General features: G+C 33.8%; 1 protein-coding gene and 1 long non-coding RNA gene across 3 annotated transcripts; one reads left to right on the top strand and one right to left on the bottom strand.

Annotated features, from left to right (window-relative positions):
* Positions 1-10,235: 10,235 nt before the first annotated feature.
* On the bottom strand, positions 10,236-18,903 carry LOC127878750 (adipokinetic hormone/corazonin-related peptide receptor variant I-like). The gene is made up of 6 exons (XM_052425277.1): positions 18,424-18,903; positions 15,684-15,888; positions 15,268-15,378; positions 11,505-11,568; positions 10,884-10,972; positions 10,236-10,696 (listed from the first exon to the last, which is right to left on the bottom strand). Exons 1-6 carry the CDS (start codon positions 18,901-18,903, stop codon positions 10,314-10,316), a joined length of 1,332 nt encoding a protein of 443 aa, XP_052281237.1. The 3' UTR covers positions 10,236-10,313.
* On the top strand, positions 11,675-15,019 carry LOC127879583 (uncharacterized). Of its 2 annotated transcripts, none has more exons than XR_008049163.1 (2): positions 11,675-13,151; positions 13,713-15,019. It is a non-coding gene; the product is annotated as an uncharacterized LOC127879583 (long non-coding RNA). The 2 variants fall into 2 exon arrangements; XR_008049162.1 differs by having other exon boundaries at positions 13,702-15,019.
* Positions 18,904-20,531: the final 1,628 nt, after the last annotated feature.

Genomic DNA, 20,531 nt, shown 5'->3' with positions numbered 1-20,531 from the left:
ATACTGAAATGAAATATCTGCGTAACTTCCAATAAAAATTCTTATCTCGAATAAAACCAATAAATAAATTTTTAACAAAATGCGGACTGAAAGAGTGTAGTTTGTGCGTGTTTTTCCAATCAGATATTGAATCAATTGACCACTTATTTTGGGAATGCGCTCACATTCAAGAAGTATGGACACAACTGCAGTACTTTTTAAAACAATTGAATATTGAAGTAAAATTAAACAAAGAAATGGCCTTTTTGGCGTTATTGACACAAAAAATTTACAGCGATATTTTAAATTTTATATTAATTTTAATTAAAACATTCATATTTAACATGAAAATTAAAAATGCATCCCAAACTTAATTTTTTTTATAAATTATCTCAAGCTAAAAATACAGACAGAAGCAGAAATTGCCCTCATTAAAAACAAACATGAAAAACAAAATCAAAAATGGATCCACTTTATTAGATATTTTTCAACCAATACTACTTAGAAAACCTCTGAATACATGTGTGCCCATACTCTTAGCACAAGTATGTTTTATGTTTTTATTAAATGTCAACCTAACATATGACTTTAACCCAAGCAAGAATTAAGAGCTTTCTTATTATGATTTGAACATGTTTGAAAATGTTGTGTTTATTTTTGCATTAACCGTCTAAACACATTGTTTGTTGTGTGTGAATGCGAGTGTGTGCGTGTGTGTGTGCGGGTGTTTGTGTGTGTGTGTGTGTGTGTGTGTGTGTGTGTGTGTGTGTGTGCGTGCGTGCGTGCGTGCGTGCGTGAGTGCGTGAGTGCGTGCGTGCGTGCGTGCGTGCGTGCGTGCGTGCGTGCGTGCGTGCGTGCGTGTGTGTGTGTGTGTGAATGTCTGTGTGCGTGTTTTGTGTAACAATATATGTTGTATGTGTTAAAACTTTTATTTATGTTTACACTGTAGCATATTTCTATAAACTTATGTACAACTCAAGATAATTTGAATGGATGTGTCTTTTATGTTATATTACCCATGTTTTTATATTTGCAAATGATACTGGTGTCCATATAAATATCAAACATGGAAAAATAAATGAGAAAAAAAACGGCATAGTGCTGTAAGGGTGAGGTATTGTAATTTCGCCATGTTCGGCTTCCGTCATCGTGTGGTGTGCGGTGTGTTGTGTGGGGTTTGTGTTGTGTGGTATTCAGGGTGTGATGTCAGGTGTGTAGTTTCAGGTGTGTGGTGCGTGGTGTGTAGTGTGTGGTGTGAGGTGTCTGATGCGTGGTGTGTGGTGTGTGGTGAGTGGTGTGTGGTGTGCGGTTTGTGATGTGTGGTGTGTGGTGGGAAGTGTGCGGTGTGAGGTGCGTGGTGTGGGGTGTGTAATGTTTGGTATGTGGTGTGTTGGTGTGTGGTATGCGATGTGTGCTGTTTGTGCAACGTCGACGTTTAGCTCGTTACCATATTCGATATCACAACTCCGACTCAGAACCATGCATGTGCGATACAACGTCGCTTAAATTTAAGTCCAAACACCCCATTACCATAACTATATGTTGTTATGGTTATATCCTAACGATTAATTTTTGTTATCTCAAATTGAGCGTTTAAGTCAATATAACTACATGGGTAAGTTATACATCTATAAATTTAAGCGTTCATTTTAAATTTGTTAGTAGGATTCTAATTCAAAAAAAACTTTATAGCAAATTCTTGCATTATGCTCGATAGTACTCCATCCACGGTAATTTTGTCTGATGGTATGATAATGTTCAAACATAGTTGCATATCCTGTCTTTAACAGTGTGATTGCCTTTACAAACCTTTAGAATTATTTGTTTTCGAAAATAATACTAGACACGCTTTCATAACCTACTGCCCTGAAAGCAAATGCATAGCGCTCGGACAGTATGCAGTCAGAAACCAATAAAGGCTGTGCCAATTAAGGTAAATGCTCATGTATTCTATAATTCAAAGTTGACGCATATGCAAAGGATATGTGTTTTACATTGTTTGACATTCGCTGTGTCGGGTCGTTTTCTTGACCCATACATACACATGTATATACACGATGGCCATGGACAGTGGGCGTCTTTAATTATTTTTACACTCGACCATGACACATGCATTTAAAATGAATAAATTCGAAATGCTTCTTCAAATAACATAATCTTTCATTATATAAGCACAAAATGTTGTTAACAAATGCTCGGATTTGTAATCTTAAAGAGAGCGGGTAATTGAACAAATGTTCGACAATAAATGACACTTAATGATCGAATTACATTTATACAGAAGGCGTATTGCATAAGGCGGTAAATAAATAATGTAGTTTTTTCTATTACAAATAAGTTAGACACATCATACCTATATTTCAATTGATAACTGCAGCGTTGAGAGTGTTCTTTAATCGAAGTGTACATTCCATCATGGCTAAAACAAAAAGAATGGTGATGGTATTGTTGATAACGATAATTAGAAATAATATAATCAATATGAACGATGAATATTATTAACCTTGCCATTTCAATTGTGCAGAAATGGTTTAAATGACATGTATTTGACTCAAATTGAAATCGGTAAAATACAAAGGGATGGGTATTCATTAAATCGTTTCGGTTCGATTACTTAACCTGTTAGTTCTAAGTTGGAGAACACTGAGTAAATACATCGCATTTGCACCAAGCAAACAGTTTATATTCAATGCGCATCAAGCGCATTCTAACGTTATTATACGTTTCCATTTCCCACAATTAATTCCTACACATGACACAGTTTTAATTGAAACCATTTCTTTCATAATGACTCATACAACTTAATGTTGCAAGTGATTATTATCAGTTAGATAAAGAATAGTTAAAAATGCAGTACATGTCGAAGTCCACTTCAAATAAATGGTTATACAATTGCCTTAATTATCGTTGAATATTCAAAGGATATAGCAGGCGACATAATGTACAATCCACAGTGTGTAAATTAAGCAAAATTGAAACTGTTGTAAACTTCATCTTGAAGCCATATTTGCAAATTATCGTAATTGCTTTACTAATTATAGACTATCGCCTTTTACAGTTTACGTCAATGCATTGTTTTTTTCCGATATCGATGTTTTTCATTGCAGCCAGTTCTCCCAAACTGGCTAGTATATTTTCACATGTCAATTTTTTTTTCTCCAATTCTGCTCACGTCTGCAGGTTGTATTCCTTGTGTGTCTCCTCCTTAGGCGTTATTTTTAAAGATGCGCGTAGTGGTCACATACGAATTGCGTGTGTCCGTTTTATTCCACAGCCACAATATAGTTGGGTTCAGTCCGTCCGTCAGTCTGTCAGTAACAATGCACCAGCCACAATATAGTAGGGTTCAGTCCGTCCGTCAGTCTTTCAGTAACAATGCATTACTAAAAGCAATTACTGCAACAAAGATAACATAAGCAGCTAGTGAATGACAACTAAGTCGCTCGCTGATAAAAGTTCGAAAACATACGTATTCGCCTTTGTGTACATTGTTAATATTAAGCTGTTTACTTCAATTTTAGGTCGTACGTGGCGACAACAACGAATCGACGCGGTGTGTGCTTTCAAAACGTTGGAATACAAATAGTGCAAATTTTGTCAGATTTGTTGAAGTGTGTCATTTAATGCTTAAAGCTGATGAATTTTACTTTCGGCACTAAAGAGTTCCAGAAAAACAAGTAATCCCAATATGGGCTCGAACCACTGATCCTTGGAGTAAAAGTTAAGCGCAGGACCCACTTGACCATCCGTGCTGACGTAACACTCCATGTATTTTATTTCTAATATTAGCAACCCTCGCAATGTTACAAAATGTGTTACAATCGAATTTTTCAAATTATACAATTCTTACGCGTTTGTAATGCTCTAACATTTTCTTTTTTTTTAATAGTTAAAAGGTGCATATCATTGATATTTTAAAGCATGGTTAATGTTCAGTTTGACTGTTTGCTATCGAAAATCATAACTACAGCGACAATTTGCAAATCTGAAACATTTTTTTCAATTTTGTCACTTTATCAAAACGTAAAAATGTCGCTTTTAACTGCCATACGTAAGTTTGGAAAAATCGATTACAGAACATTTTAAGATATTCACACCCTTTTTAATTCTAAAGGTAGGTTTGTTTTCTTCGTTGTTGTTAACGTTGCATAAAAAGCCAGTCGATTTCCTTCGATTTGCACTGAACGACATTTATCACATTGAATCTATTCAGCACGTAATGATGTGGTGTGAATAACTGCCTTTTGCACATATGACCATGATCGCAGATATTGTTCATCGGATTGCTTTAATAAAATTAAATTTACAACGTTCAACATAATAAACATAGTATATTCACGATGAACAATAAGAGGATCGAGTGTATGTTTAGCGTGTATTTCCCAGAGGAGTCTTAAAATCCGCAGCTGTGTACATTTTAATTGTGCAATTAAGTGCTAATAATTTGACATCAGTAAGAATTTGAACATTTAACACAACATGAGGATCATAAAACCATTATGGGTACGTTAACCTACGTTTACGCGACAAAAAAAGTTTTTTTATTGTTAAGTTATGAGTGCATTTTAAATGAAACAATTCTCATTGTTCGTTCATAAGAACTTAGTATATTATCGATAAAAATAATTATGGTATATCTAATACACATTTTAGAGTTATTCTGATTATTAATCCGTGTTTTTTGGTTAACCATATTCCGAATGAATAAGTTATAAAATGAAATTCAGTCTTATATCAGATATAATACAAAATATTCATACTGTATTTAAATTCGTTAACAGCCCTCTAAGCCATCCATTGGCATTTTCAATCTTGATACGATTATCAAATTAGTTATTTTTCGCCTGATTATGTCATCTCGAATTTTATCCTCAATCATTGTCCCATGTGTGTGGATGTTGGGTGTAAAGTGCTGTGGGACCGACCGTCGTTTAAATTAGTTGTATAATGATACATCACTCAAATTAATTCGCAAGCAGACGAAGCAGAGTTGGAACTCGTTTAAAATTTATTATTACTAAATGCTGACGATTGAAATGAAGGTGAAAATGTATCAATGACGTACAATTGATATAACATGTTTATCAGGAAACGTAAATACGGTTGTTGAAATTGTAAAAGTACAATAATGAAGTGACTATTAATGAGCTATTTAAATTGTATATGAAATTTTTTATCAATCGATACATAAATTGATTACGAAATAAATCATAGTACACTCAGCTATTGTGTTGAGACCAGATTTCGATGTAACAAATACAAATAAATGGTTCTGTACTTCAGAGTTCCACTTCCGAGCGGATTCTCCGGAGAACACATTGCCATTATAAAATTAATAAATACAAGCCACGCAATCGGCTCGATTTGCATTTTGAATATAAATAAAGTAACTAATTAATTGCATAACGTCTCGAACAGCCAAATCCCACAATATTCTTAATTATCGTGATAATCTACATACGTTCTTATTTTTATATTTTATAATCAAACCAATAGCAGTATGGTTGTCGTGGAAATAAGCCTCGCGTGAGTTTTCAATCAGAGCAAATCCATCGGATCGTTTTAATCATTCAAGTTTGTCTCTGTGAATATATAATTACGCCCCGTGAATTATTGATAAGTTCGTGTGGTATATAGTTATCGAGTTGATTGTCAAAAGGCGGCTTCTTAGCGTACAGAGGAGGAGGCGAATATCAAATACTTGTTCTTGCACAACATCATTTCATCGGTAACCGCTCAATATTTATTCAATGATCATAGCTTTAAACTTATATATCCGTATGTACTATATTGGGGTCAACATTACTGCTTATGAAGAGCGTGATTCACGACGTTCAAAATGTTAGAAAATATAAAACAGTCCTACTTTTCAAACCAGAACCAACCACTTTCACATATTGCATCGTCAAACAACGATCGAACATTGCGATTGTAAATAAATCCGCGAACTTTTGTTTAACAACTGTTATGCAAAGCTTCAACTAATGTAAACTTATTATTTCACTTATGCTGCTTTTAATCGTTGTTGTTTTTAAATAACAACTTTGGTGTTTCAGTCAATGTTAATTTAATGAAATTTCAAACAAAAGTAACCATCGACCTATGAAGACAGAGCATAAGAGTAATAATTTGCTTTTGAAAATCGCACGCCAGAAGTCAACCTTGTATAGTGGCTCACAAAAAGAAACACATATTACTATCGTCACATTTGGCGTCCTTTATCTTGCACTTTCAATATCCCCTCCTCTTTACCAGCGAAGTACCGCTTGATGGAGGCTAATTCAGATCCTACATTTAAGGTTTTTTGAAAAGAACTTTTAAAATCGTATTGCAGAGTTTGATAAAATTAGCTTTCCATTCTCCATGTCTGTTATTAAACTGTAAAATCCATGTTTAATTAGAACGAATTCATTGCCTTGAACGAGTTTTGGTGATCAAGCTATTTAAATGCAATACTTCCTCACTTATGTAATAATAATTCTTAACAAAAATGCATAATTATCGTTGTAGAATGTATTGAACATATCACAGCACGCGACATAATTTACCATGCCATATTCAGTATTCATAGCTACTATATTTCCATTATTGTTCATCGCGTAGAGCCGTGTGTTTTATATACAGTGATAATGATTCAGTTCTCTTAAACAGTTCAGTAAAATGTCACTTTTTCCATTTGTCCGCATGTTCTCCTTCTGCTTTCCTGAACAACACTGCATGCTATTATATATGTTTCCAAATATGTTCTTATGAATTACGCGTGCATAAATTTGATCTGCGAAATGTGTGGTCAAATGTGGTATTGCGTGTTCAAGTGTTAGTCCAACAAGTACACAACAAGTAAAGATTACGAAATCCTATTCATACCTTTTAGCTGATTTTATTCGGAAAAACAAATAGCTGAAATATTAACGCAACACAAATTATGTGCCAGAGGAACGGACACTTCAAATAAATCAGCTAAATTTAAAGGTCACAGTTGAAGGCTCATGTCTGTATTATCATTTTTGCTTACGTAATTTCCTCGTCATCATATTAAACTTATATAAATTTATTTTAAAGGGATCATTTAACGTTTTGGTAAATTGACAAAAAAATAAAAAATGTTACAGATTCGCAAATTTTCGTTGAAGGTATGATATTTATGAAGAAACAAATAATACTGTACATTTACCAGCCTCAAAAATATCCCTTATCCATTATATGCATCTTTTGACGATTTAAAAGCCTAAAAATTATAAAGCGTTGCAACGCGTAACGATTTAATCATTTGAAGATTTCTGTTGTTGTCGTTATAGTTTGTGAAATAACGAGGATTGCTTAGCTCAAGTATAAAATACATAATAGATTGTTTGAGCATGGTTGGCCGAGTGGTTTACGTATTAGACTTTTACTCCAGAGGTCAGTGGTTCAGACACAGTTGAGGGTTACGTTTTTATTATTTCTTTAATTTTATTCTTGTGTTTTACTGCAACTCTTTAGATCAATTGTTTACATATATAAATAAACAGCATTTGATGACAAACTTCAATACAGACCAAAATCTGTGAAAAGATCCCTATAAATTTTACTTCAAAGGACCTTTTCACCGATTTAGGCATGTATTGAAGATTTTCATAACATCAACACACATTTTCAAATCTGAAACATCCTTTTTTTATTTTGTTAATTAACCAAAACGTGAAAAGGACCCATTTAAGGTTGACAATATTTGTCTGTAATATAATAGTCTGAAAACCAGCATATCTTAAGATAATAAACAGTTTTTTCCTGAAATTAGCATTATCAAAAATATAATGTAATAATTATAATATATTGTAACCATAATCTCTAATCGTGAAGACCCGCTTTCATAATACTTAGGTTTTCTTTGTTGCTGTTAATGCGGTTCAAAATGCTAATCGCTGAACTGCCATTTGAATATAAGTGCAGCAGCTATCAACACGGTTTGTGTATCTGACCAAAGCTGGTCGTGATCTATTTTCCAGATAATGCCACGCAGATTTTCATATAATAAAATCAAATCAAAGTAAGTTCGTGAAACAAAATAAACGTATATATATATATTTGTGTATTTGTATTAAAGGGATCTTTTCACGGTTTGGTTAATTGACAAAATTGAAAAAAGTTGTTTCAGATTCGCAAATTTTCGATTTAGTTATGATATTTGTGAGGAAACAGTATTGCTGAACATTTACCATAGTCCAATATAGCCATTATATATATCTTTTGACGATTTGAAAACCTAAAATATATATAAAGCGTTGCAACGCGAAACGATTGAATAATTCGGAGAGTTCTGTTGTTGTCGTTTAAATTAACGAAGCTGCGAAGATTGCTTATATAAGGTATACAATACTTAATCTGTGTATACCCGGCGTAATAGCCGAGAGGACTAATGCGTTTTTACTACTAGACTAACTCCAGGACTCCGGGGTCACTGGTTCGAGCCCTGTTACCGGCTTTTTTTTTCCTTTTTTTATATTTTATTCTTGATTTTTTACTGGAGCTTTTAAGATCCAATGTTTATATTTATCGATATAAAGCATTTAATGACAAACTTCAAAATATGACAACATCTGTAAAAAGGCCCCTTTAAACCTGCACTGATTAATATCGCATTATATTTGTTTATTATACTATTTCGAAACATCCGAGTTTCGGGCGTTGTTCGAATTGCACATGGTGTTCAAAGCTGACGTGAAGATATGTAGAATGTATTGCAATCGTATTATTTAAGATGAAACCTCTCTCAAAACACACACAAAAGACAACCCTTACAATCTTGAACAGCGTTCGGCAAAGGATTTAATTGTGTATGCAATTAATAGTAGCAGTAGCGACATTGTGCAGTCGACAGTATAATTACTTTGCTAGCAGCAGCAATATTCATTAAATGGCGTTGAACTATAAAACGGAGCTCATACACAGCACACAAACGTGTGCACCAGACTTGGTTTACCATATAAGAAAACAGTTTACGTATCGATTTCAACGCACGGTTATGGTTTACTACATTCAATGTCTTGATTAGCAAATTTATTTGGCATCTTCAACATTTCTTAATCAACTTTGCTACGAAACACTGTTCTTTTGCCAATCTTATAATTGATTATTATATTTATGGAATATTATCTAAAAGTCTGAAACACGAACAAGGAAAATTAAATATAGTCTTCATAGTCTTAATCGGAAAGCATTCATTAGATCGAGGCAATAAAAACAATAATGGCTATGTTCAGCTGAATGAATGTCAATTGTCTAATGAGAGTGAGAACTTCGAAGAAAAAGCAGGAGAATGAAAGCCGTTTGAAAAATACTATGAAAGTTTTTGTATAATAGTGACGATTGTAAAACCCTACGCGGTTACATAATAAAATTACCTGTAAAAATATTTTATCAACACGACTAGCTTAAACATATTGCTTTGCATAAGCAAAAACATGATCGGAGAATGAAACTGAGTTCATTCAATGTTTGCCATGTACGTTAAACAGGCTAACATGTCCGCGTATGGAGTCAAACAATTGTAATCAAATCATGATGAAACTTTGAAAACTATTGTAAGGGTATAATCAACAATTAACGAGCTTAATACACATGCGTGGGTTGTGATACATACATGTAAGTTATGACGTTTGAAAATACGAACTACCGGAATCGCCGGTGTTATTTTAGTTAACAGTGTTAAAAATAATTGTAAAGTTTTCATTACTTTATTCTTATTATAATTTGTGAATACTGCGTCTACAGGTCACAATCATGATTTCTTTAATTATCTGAAAAAGGAAACTTAAACAAAGTTAAAAGCCCGTTTTATAATGGTACTCAAAAATAAAGTAATAGACCGTGTCTTGAAATAAACGATTATGCTTCAATCTGTATAAAAAAGAAAGTTTCAAAATTTTATTTGAAATGCGGACACCATTTTGTTTTAAATACGAATCTTGTATAGTTAAGCTTATGCAACATTAGCACAGAAGTTGCCACTGATAACTGATGGATTTTATATTAATGGTTAATTCGTAAGCCATGTTGTGGACATCAACAATACGTGTATAATGATACTGATCAAGGGACTGTACCAAATATGCTAAACTGTAACACTGTGATAAGTATAAAACTCACTACGCTGTCGTAAAATAGACGTTAGTATAGTAGCAGTAAATAACAACTGCCGATCCGCTTAGTAACAAGACATACACTGATTTATTCACAACTGTAAGGGACATATACAAATGTACACACACCTCACAAGTTGAAATGTATACCGGATTTTGTAAATATCAATTGTAAATATAAAATACGTTTAATATATTTGAGAGATGCTCAAATCAGCATTTATCGATGTCATAATCCTGACCTTTCATATGAACCACGAGAAAATTATTCACATTATGACGACTGTCCCTTTGTCCGTAGCCATTTCGTGAGCTTTTGGACTCGCTGGACGAACTTGACGTGTCCCGCCTATTGCCCTGGACCGAGAAACGTATAACTGTATCGCCTGAATTTTTCTTCTCCATTTTAATCCTGAGGCCTGGTCCCATGTGGTTTGTTGTTGGGTGCAATGAGCTGTGGGATGTTCTGGAGTATAATGACCGACCTTCCATTACATTAGTTGCGGTTTGATACATCATCTTCGATTTGCGCAAGTTAGGTTTCAGGCAGCAGCAACATCGGAGGAACTCGCGTTTAAAATTGATTGTAAATAGTCCTGAAGATTACAAGGAGGATGGTAATTGAACAAGATCATACACTTTATTGAAGTAACGAAATTAAGTAATGTTATTACCAAAAGAAATGTGAAAATAATACAAGTAAATTTCTGACTTGTATATGTACAAATTTTTTATGCAATACATTGTATCAACAGATTTAAATAAATAAATCAATAGCCATACCGTAAACAATCGGGTTAACACATGAATTCGATACAGCAAATATGAATAAACTGCTTTGTATTTTAGGGTCCAGCTTCTGTGCGGATTCTCTGGAAAACACAATTATGATATTTTACGATTTATATATATAAATCATGCAGTTTATAGATATGGCTACTTGTTTTTTTATTCAGGCATATGTGTACAGTAATTAAGTATGTGTATATTATTATCAAAAAAAACAATCCCCAATATACTTAATTATAGTTAAGAACTTTATCCTTCCTTATACATTTAGCGATAATGCCACCAACCACACTATGTTTCTATTGAAATGAGCCTCGTATGCGTTATCAATTATAGCAAATATATTGTATTATTTTAATCATCTAAGTGTGTCATTGGCAATATTATATTACGCCTTGCGATTCATTGATTTATTGGTGTGATACATAATTATAGAGGTTGATTTTACGGCATTATCAAAAGACGGCTGTTAAAACGCAAGGATTATAGGGATATTAAATGACACTGCTGGGTAATAAAATATCCGTTCGCAAATTATTAGGGGAAGCATAGCTGCTAATGAAGATCGCAATTAACGCCGTTGAAAAGAGAGATGAAAATAAAGTTTATTCTTACTTGTCAAACCACCACCAAACCGATATTACATAATACGGCGTCCAGCAAAAGACGAAAACCCCAACTGCAATCATAAAACGTTTTTAATAAATCCACAAACTTGTTATCACAAATTATATGTAATATTTTTATTGTTAAAGTACCATAAAATGTAAATACTTAATGATATTAAATAAATGAAATTATTCTCGGTTTGATAAATACGGTATAGTATGGTTTAATACGTGTTATTTAGAAGAGAGATTATGGTAATGGTTTAGCGCGTATAATGCACGGGTTTTGTGTGCATGTTTTAGCGCGAAAGCGCACGAGTTTTTCGTTTTGGGGTATATATGATTTGCAAATCTAGTGAGACGCCATTCGAGGGTTGTTTTTGACAGGCATAGTTATGGAGCAAGAAAACGAAAGGGTGGATGGCAGTTTATCAATAATGACGGAAATTCAGAGCCTGTTGGACAGAAAATTTTCGGACCTTCGAAAGGATTTTCAATTAGAAGCGGAATGGGTTGCAGAAAATTCGAGAAAAAAGGTTAGACTTGATAGTTCTGTTTCTTTCAATAACATTGGTAACAAAAAGCAATTTGATTTCAATAATGAACTTTTTGACATTGCGAACATGTGTGAAAAGGCTCTTTCGTTAAGATAATTAGAATTGCTGACAGTTCATCTGCAGGTTGGAACACTGTCAATGAGTATGAGATGATTGACTATGCATCAGTATTCGGATGATGATAGAAAAATTCGTAAGGCAGAGGAAAGAGCGGTTGCAAAAGCTGATAAGCGAAAGAAAGCAATGTTAAATTCCACTGTTAATTATAATGCTTTTCAAAACTCAACATCCTATAGTCAAGCAGGTCGCGGCAGCGGTAGAGGCATTTTCGACCAGCTGGGAGAAGTCATGTGTTACAAGTGCGGCAATGTCGGACACTTCGCTTCCGGTTGTGCGGTCAACGTTGGGGCTCCCGGAAACGTTATCGGTCGAGGACGGAGAGTACCACCATCGGCCACAGTCTCTTCAGCTGCCCAACAGCAGCAATTGGGACAACAGAAGCATGAACAACAGTGACAAACGAACATGGCAGGATGAAATGGACAGTGATGGCATTTTCAAATCGGTTTGCAGTGCAGTAACTGGACAGTTCGAATGGTATACTAGTATTTAGTATTGGAGAACATAAAGGTATGGTTTATGTAGTATGTTATTATTATTATAATGATTATGATTATGATATTTTTTATTTCCGTTTTAATATTTATCATTAATTTTGTAAATATTGTTTTATTATATCTTTTTAATTCTCTTGTGCATTATTCGAGTGGTCATTTGACCGTTTGTGAAGGCCAGAGTGTGCCTGATGTTGATTAGCCGTTTGGCTTGTGTGGTCATTTGACCGTTTGTGAAGGCCAGAGTGTGCCTGATGTTGATTAGCCGTTTGGCTTGTGTGGTCATTTGACCGTTTGTGAAGGCCAGAGTGTGCCTGATGTTGATAAGCCAGTTGGCTTGTGTGGTCAGTTGACCGTTGTTTAAGGCCATAGTGTGCCTATTTTTGATTGAATTAATTTTATTGCTTTTACAAATGTTTATAATTGTATCTTTTCAGTTAAAACACAGTTCGAGAGGTATATAACGTGGTGGAGAATATTTAGGTATTCATTTTATGTTTTATATTATTTGTATTCTCTCTTTGTTTTATTCGAAAGTCCTGTCAAATACAAGCACTCACTCCTATTTTGTCTTTGGTTTATTATTTGTTTGATAATGATAATGATGATGATATTGGTTATAAAGATGATGAGATTTTAATAGTATTTTGAGAATAGAGAATAATAAATTTACTCATAACTATGAGTAAATGAAATTATTCTCGGTTTGATAAATACGGTAGAGTATGGTTTAATACGTGTTATTTAGAAGAGAGATTATGGTAATGGTTTAGCGCGTATAATGCACGGGTTTTGTGTGCATGTTTTAGCGCGAAAGCGCACGAGTTTTTCGTTTTGGGGTATATATGATTTGCAAATCTAGTGAGACGCCATTCGAGGGTTGTTTTTGACAGGCATAGTTATGGAGCAAGAAAACGAAAGGGCGATAACCCCGCCCGCCCGCCCGCCCGCCCTAAATGAGCATATGTATGGTTAAATAATTGGTTACATTGCTTTTGTGTTTATAATTTTGCTTTTAAAAGTCTATATTTAGTATATTTTCAGTTCGGTTTTTAGTCCATGTGAGATGGGATCTTAACACGAACCGATTCCTTTACTGGGAAAGACGATGGGTGTATTTTCATTTAAGTCTGAAGCAGCTAAGTTTTCTTGATTATTTTTACTCATTTTTTACTTAATATTGTGTTTGAATAAGGTCTTTTAAGTTATGGGTGTCATGTTTTTCGAGACTCTCACTTCCTGGAGATAGTACCTCCAGCATACTTATTGAAATATCGGTATGTCTAAATGTCAGTGTTATTATTTTTTGTTGTCGTTCGTAATGAACGTTTAATTTTAAAGACATTTTTATTGTACGATTACTTAATATTTTCATTTGGGTGTGACTTGATAGATGTTGAAGTCGGTTTAATATAGCTGTTAAATTCGTCATATGCATTTATATATTTCTCGGAATATTTATGATTTATCAACATTCTTTTTAGATGCCTTATGGATTTTATGGCTTGAGTGACTTGTTTGTTTCTTGTTGATGTCCGGGGTGTGTGCAGGATGCTTTTGATGTTTGTTTGTTATGTTAACTTGCGCAAAGAAATTGATAATGTTTTAATTACATTTTTTACTATAAAATACTTAATGTTTACAGTATCTTAATAGCTGCTTATTTGTAGATTTCTCTAAATTAGAGGTTTCGGGAGGTGATGAAGGCACCTAGACACCGGTCTCGAGCAATGGGTCCTCAAACGTCCCCCTGCCATTAAAAGAAAAAATAAGAAAACAAAAAATGGCAGTAGGGTTGCGTATCCCGCTCGCGGTTTTACCTGAATCGTTTATTACTACTGATGGGGTGTACGTGAAGTCATGTACACTTCTCTTGATTGGTGGTGATGGATGAATCTTGCAGATATTAGCAGCTTCTTTGAACAAATTAATGTTTCACAATTGTTAATTTATAATATTTAAGCAAGTTAGCGTGATTGATGGGCATTGGGGGCGTCCTGTGTGCACTTTGGGCATCGGCCGGGATCAGTTTATTCAAACAGTAACTCTTTATTTGAGATATATACATGACGTCTAATTGTTATGAATACATTTGCACTTTTTCACATGACACACATGTGCATGTGAAGTGTTCATAATTACATGCCCTACAGCAGTTAAATAGTATCGTTTCAGTTCTTTATACACCTGAACAAAGATGTTAAACCGTCTCCAGTCGTCTCGAGGCTAATCAATTGAGCGTTGCCGTTGAGGTCTATATACATTGCACATACAACACATACGGGCGTCAGAAGAATTGTTGTTTGCATTTATATGTTGAAAGTCCTGTCAAATACAAGCACTCACTCCTATTTTGTCTTTGGTTTATTATTTGTTTGATAATGATAATGATGATGATATGGGTTATAAAGATGATGAGATTTTAATAGTATTTTGAGAAAAGAGAATAACAAATTTACTCATAACTATGAGTAAAATGTTTTAAAACATTTAATGTCCACCAATTTATGGCGCATTTGAGTAATAATGTCCATTTGTAATATTTGTAATACGTACAGTATAAGTAGACATTTAATACGAGGTATCCAAACAAAAATACCTATAACAATGGTCATTTTTAGCGTTCTTGATCTTGCCCTTTCGATGTTTCCTACAGTTGACCTGCGTAATCTGCCGCTGGTATGAGAAGAGTTCAGATCCTGCATTTCCTCTTTTAAAAGAAACATTTTAAATCGTATTATGGCGTGGGGAAATTGTCATATACGACGACCTATTCATATGTAAGTCAAGAAGATGTGATTATATTTTGTGTTCTTCTTCACACTAAATGCACGTATTATTTTACTTATTATATTAAAGCTGACAAAAAATTATTAATTTTAAAGGAAAGTTTTAATATGAAGTGGTTTACCTTTTCTTTTAAATGTTTTAAAGATAATCTACCATAACCTCAAAAAAACCTGTACAAAACAAAACGTAACCAATTTCTAAGCTCACGCGTAGTAATGATCTTACCTTTGCTTTGTCTAGTCTTCTTGGATATTTCTCTTAGAATTAGAACGTACGATAATGTAATGATTCCAAGTGGCAAGCCATACATAGCAATCATGAAACTTAAGTTATACACCAGTTCGTGAGACGGAGTGGGGAAGAAGTTGAAGGTTACACACTGTTTGAACCACCGGTGGTCAGGATGTGCCTCAAGATGGAATATCACACTCTGAAATAACATATATAAATATAATACAATCAAACACGCATAATGAAAGGTTTGACAAAACAATCCTACCTCCATGTTAATTTACTATTAAATATATGTCTCTATCTATATAATGACGGTCGCTTTTCTGAATTTATTGACTGGCATTAATGATTTGAATGAGGGTGCTAACAAAAAAACGGTATCATTAGCATAATATATTTCATTAACGTTTTGAAGGAAAGCATGGGCTATATCTAAACACTCATACAAAAAAACATTGTCGGTTGCTCGGAAAAGTATTCGTTTCCTTGACCAGCAATTCTTAGAGTCGAGAACGATTATCAATCCCGAAAACCCGTTATCCCATTTTTTTTAAATAACACACCACAGCAGATATTTCTTTTATAAGACTCGTTTGAATATGCTAATCATTAATTGTGATTCATTTTAGTCTATGCGTTTAACCACAGTGCTGTGCTGCCTTGAGCAATTAATACGAAGAGATTACCATTTGACCCAAAGCCAATTTTGGACGATCTCATTTTCGTAGTTTTTTCAAAGTGCGTTTTCCATGCTCAAAATAGAAATATGGAGTGCTCTCAATATCCTGTTTGAGCTCTTATTCCAAACATTATGAAATGGTTTTCAAAGATGACAATAAATTGTGTGATATAGCTTGGCTTTCATTTTTCTTTGCTGTCTAACTTATGATAATAAACATGGAGATAAATTCATCACTTTACATTTTGTTGATTACTAGCAATCAGATCACAAAAATAATCGTTGAAATGAAACTTTGAACTTAAAAATCGTGTATGTTAAATATAAATTATTATTATTTATTACCCATTACAAACAAATTTACTTATTATTTGTTAGTTTTAGTACTCATTATTGATCATTGATCATCAATCATTAGACATACTTTTTTAATTACAACCTTTGGGCTGTACAGTCATTATCAAAATTTTATCATCGTTATTTGCGAGACGCCGATAACGAAAACAACGTCTTTTCAAATTAAAATGTCAAGGTTATAATTTTCATATTATTCATAGTTAAAAAAATCACGATGTTAAGTATATGCATTTGTTCTTGTCATTACTAAACTGTTTAATGTGTTGAAGTAAATGTGTAACCATACACTATTTTTTATTATACATTTTTATTTTATTACTTGTATTGAGTTTACAAAAGAGTAACTATAATATGATAAAATTTAACACATTCAAGCGAAACCTCAATAAATATATTGCGAAAACGATTGCTTTTTTGCAAGAAATCTTCTGTCACAATTCATTTGAAGAAGCAACATATTGGTAGCAAGATATGTAAAAAATGACTGTGGGTTAACACTTCAAGTGCTAAATTTATACACAAGCATAAACACTCAATGGGGCCGGATTTATTAGTTCGAAATAGTTCTTGTCCATAATATATTAAGCATTACAACTCTAGTAAAATAAAGAAGGAATACATCAGTACCAACAAAAATATGTCTCATTAACGAGGAATGCGTTTTAACTGTGTTCAATTCCACGTAAATATACTTTACTTAAATAGGACATACATATTTTGTATTCTATTGCTCAGTAACAACATTAAATACTAAGAATAATATGTGTCATATATAATATGTTTTTACGAAGATGAAGTGTAACGATAACTAGACGTTCATGGTGTCTGCTGCCCCGAAGAATTACTCAAACACCGGCGATTATTACATTATTTTGCCTCCGAGGTGTTAGCAATATAAATTATAAAACACTTAAAAAGACCATTTTGTTTCGATTGAAAAACACCAAATTTAGGTAAATTATCTTTACTATAAATTATATAACACCATGACAATGTAATTTTCGCATTTTGGCGGAGCTTTCAAATAAATCGTATTTAAATTTTCTTGCAGATCAAATGCGTCACAGCATGACATTTTGAGAGCAATAACAATAATGTAAAAATATTGTTACTGTTAATGAAGTATTTTTTTACATAAATGTAACACATATTTTTAATTCTAGATGGTTCTTCCGATACCATACAAGTCACGGCGTTTTAAAGCTTTGTAGACATACGTTTTATTTGTAAGTGTTCGTATATTTAAAGCATTTCTTTGTACTCCATTAATTAATTTAATATTTTCAATTTTCTATGGTTGTTTTTGTAAGAAAAACGTTTTAACTATGTATACCTGTTCCGCGATTGTTCGATAAATCAAATAAAATTGAACGCACTTTTGTTATGTTGTTTAGGACTGCTTGCGGAAAAAACATGAAGTGCATCGCAACAGTTTCACGAATGTCTTGAGTCTAATACTTCGGTAAAACATATTAAATTCTTAATGATTACTAAAACTTTATGTTCTGAATAATTTAATGTACATTCCTGACTTTTGATAAATCGGAATGGTTTTACATAAGATAAAATTGTACTTGTTTTATTTTATATTTGATAAGTATCTAGTTAAATTAAAAATATGTATGTTTCGCTCCTTAACAAAAGTTTGTAATTGCACGTTATTTGTATTCCTTTGCATTTTAGTATTGGTAGTACCTGAGGTGAGCTTGCTACAACGCTGAAAAGCCAAGCGAAACATAGCATGATCTTCCCTCGTTTGTCGGCGTCATTAAGGCTGAGTGGATGAAGAATGGCGAAATAACGATCCAAACTTATAACCACGAGCACGAAGGAAGAGAGGTACAATCCAAACGCTCGGAAGAACATGAGTATCCGACAAAGTGCGTCACCGGCAAGCCATTGCACTGTGCCGTTCCATCCGATTTCCAAGGGCATCATAATGAATGTCACAATCAAGTCCGCTATAGAAAGATGCATTATAAACATGTTCACCCGTGATTTATTATTTCTATTTCGAAACAATGTTATGAAAACCGTCAGGTTTCCTACGGCAGCTATCACAAAGAAACAACTGTATGCACTTATAGATACTATATGTTGAACTCCAAAGCGCATTTCTGCCGGAAGTTTCGGCTCCTCATAATGCGTTTCATTAATTAATGTGTAGTTTGTCATATTTATCATCTCTTGCTTTTTGACGCCTTCCAAATTATATTGTTTTATGTAAAGTTATTCCTTAAACAATTGACTTAAAGAATAATATATATATATTAGCACCCACGTTAACACAATTTACTATTCCATGCACATGCTGCGTTTCCCACGCAATAAAACCAACTCGCTGATGTGTAACGGAAGAATGATTTCTATTACGCAGAAATCTAATTAAAGTCCTATGAGAGTCCTGTTAAAATGTTACTTCATAAACTTCTGCTTTTCTTTAGAAATCTTCAAATGAATACGTTATTAATGCATCGACGGCTGATAAAGCCACCTTACGCACAGTTATTGGTCTTCTACGGAATGGCGCTGTGAATCGGAGAACATATTATATAGCATCGCCTCCTTCATAGCTTGGTATCCCCAATGATGCAGTAGTTTCCACGACAACGAAGCTTCTTTTCTTCGATAACGCAAGTCAAGCCTGTGCTAAATAAGAGGTGCTTTGGGTTGCGAGCAACTATTTGATAACCTTTCATTCATTCAAAAACACTATGCAACAATAGTGTATGTTTAAGAAGAGACAAATTGATTTTAAAACAATATATAAATTAAACACCAATCATCAACAATTTTTTTTTTAGTTTAATGTCATGCCAAAACAACTGATCATTTCAACGATTTATAATCCCATTAATAGTCTGCTATAATGGTAAAACGTATTATACGTTCGGAACGAAATCGTTGGTTATAATTTTAGTTTGACTGATATACGGACTATAACATTCAAATATATGAGTGGTTTTACCCATCGAAGTTTTTTTTCAAAAACAACACGACGTACTAGTATGCGTTTGTCATGATTTTACGCATGATAAATCTTACAAATGCTTATTATTGCACACCTCATGTCCAGAAGTATGGCCTTAACATTTGAGCATCAATTGGGGTTATACAGATGACACCAGTTTCAAACTTGCCTCCAGACACAACGAGTAGCGTCAATCGAGAGAGAAATGTTTATAAGGTAGATTAATAAAAGTACTGATAGTACTGGTGTGTCGATGCTTTTGAAGAGGATGGCTATAAAAGCATCAATTTAAGTTTATCTACATCACCAAAATTGTTATCGATGTGTGCGACACGGTGGCATTATATTTTAGCATCGGTACGGGTTCACACATTGACGATGCTGCATGCAGGTAATTCCACAAGATTATTCGGCGATGAGACAGCTATTATGAAGAATGTTGTGAAGGACGATACCAGATATTTCTCGACATTGAAAGCCTCATACAAAGGAAATTTATTTTACAAGACAAACCCTTCTGGCAGCCAGATTAGGAAAGGCTATTCCAGTTCTTAAAGGCTTGCCACCAACCACAGAAGCATTCTATGAACATTTTAAACATGCACACAATACAGGCGTGTATATGGAAACATACATACGAATCAGACCCCCAGATATTAATCATTGTAGTTATAGTTCGCGAAAGAACTAGACGTCAAACACTCTTACCCATAACTTTCGCATCAAATGATGTTGCTTTATCTTCCCCCAATGTACGTAAAGTGAAATAAGGTGGGTGTATACGTGATAGCTTATGTTCAGAACTTCGGTGATCATGTTAGCAACCTCGACT

The sequence above is a fragment of the Dreissena polymorpha genome, chromosome 4, assembly GCF_020536995.1.
Source record: "Dreissena polymorpha isolate Duluth1 chromosome 4, UMN_Dpol_1.0, whole genome shotgun sequence".
NCBI classification, from domain to species: Eukaryota; Metazoa; Mollusca; class Bivalvia; order Myida; family Dreissenidae; genus Dreissena; species Dreissena polymorpha.
Note: the sequence above shows the minus strand (reverse complement) of the source record. Positions and strands in the feature narration are given on the sequence as shown.

What these genes read in the sequence shown, in the direction of transcription:
- LOC127878750 (XM_052425277.1), bottom strand. Translation starts at nt 18,903, where the DNA reads ATGACAAACTACACATTAATTAATGAAACGCATTATGAGGAGCCGAAA. An exon ending in GAAGACTAGACAAAGCAAAG is followed by an intron (nt 15,379 to 15,683) that starts GTAAGATCATTA and finishes TTCTTTTAAAAG; the next exon opens with AGGAAATGCAGGATCTGAAC. An exon ending in AAAAATGACCATTGTTATAG is followed by an intron (nt 11,569 to 15,267) that starts GTATTTTTGTTT and finishes TTATGATTGCAG; the next exon opens with TTGGGGTTTTCGTCTTTTGC.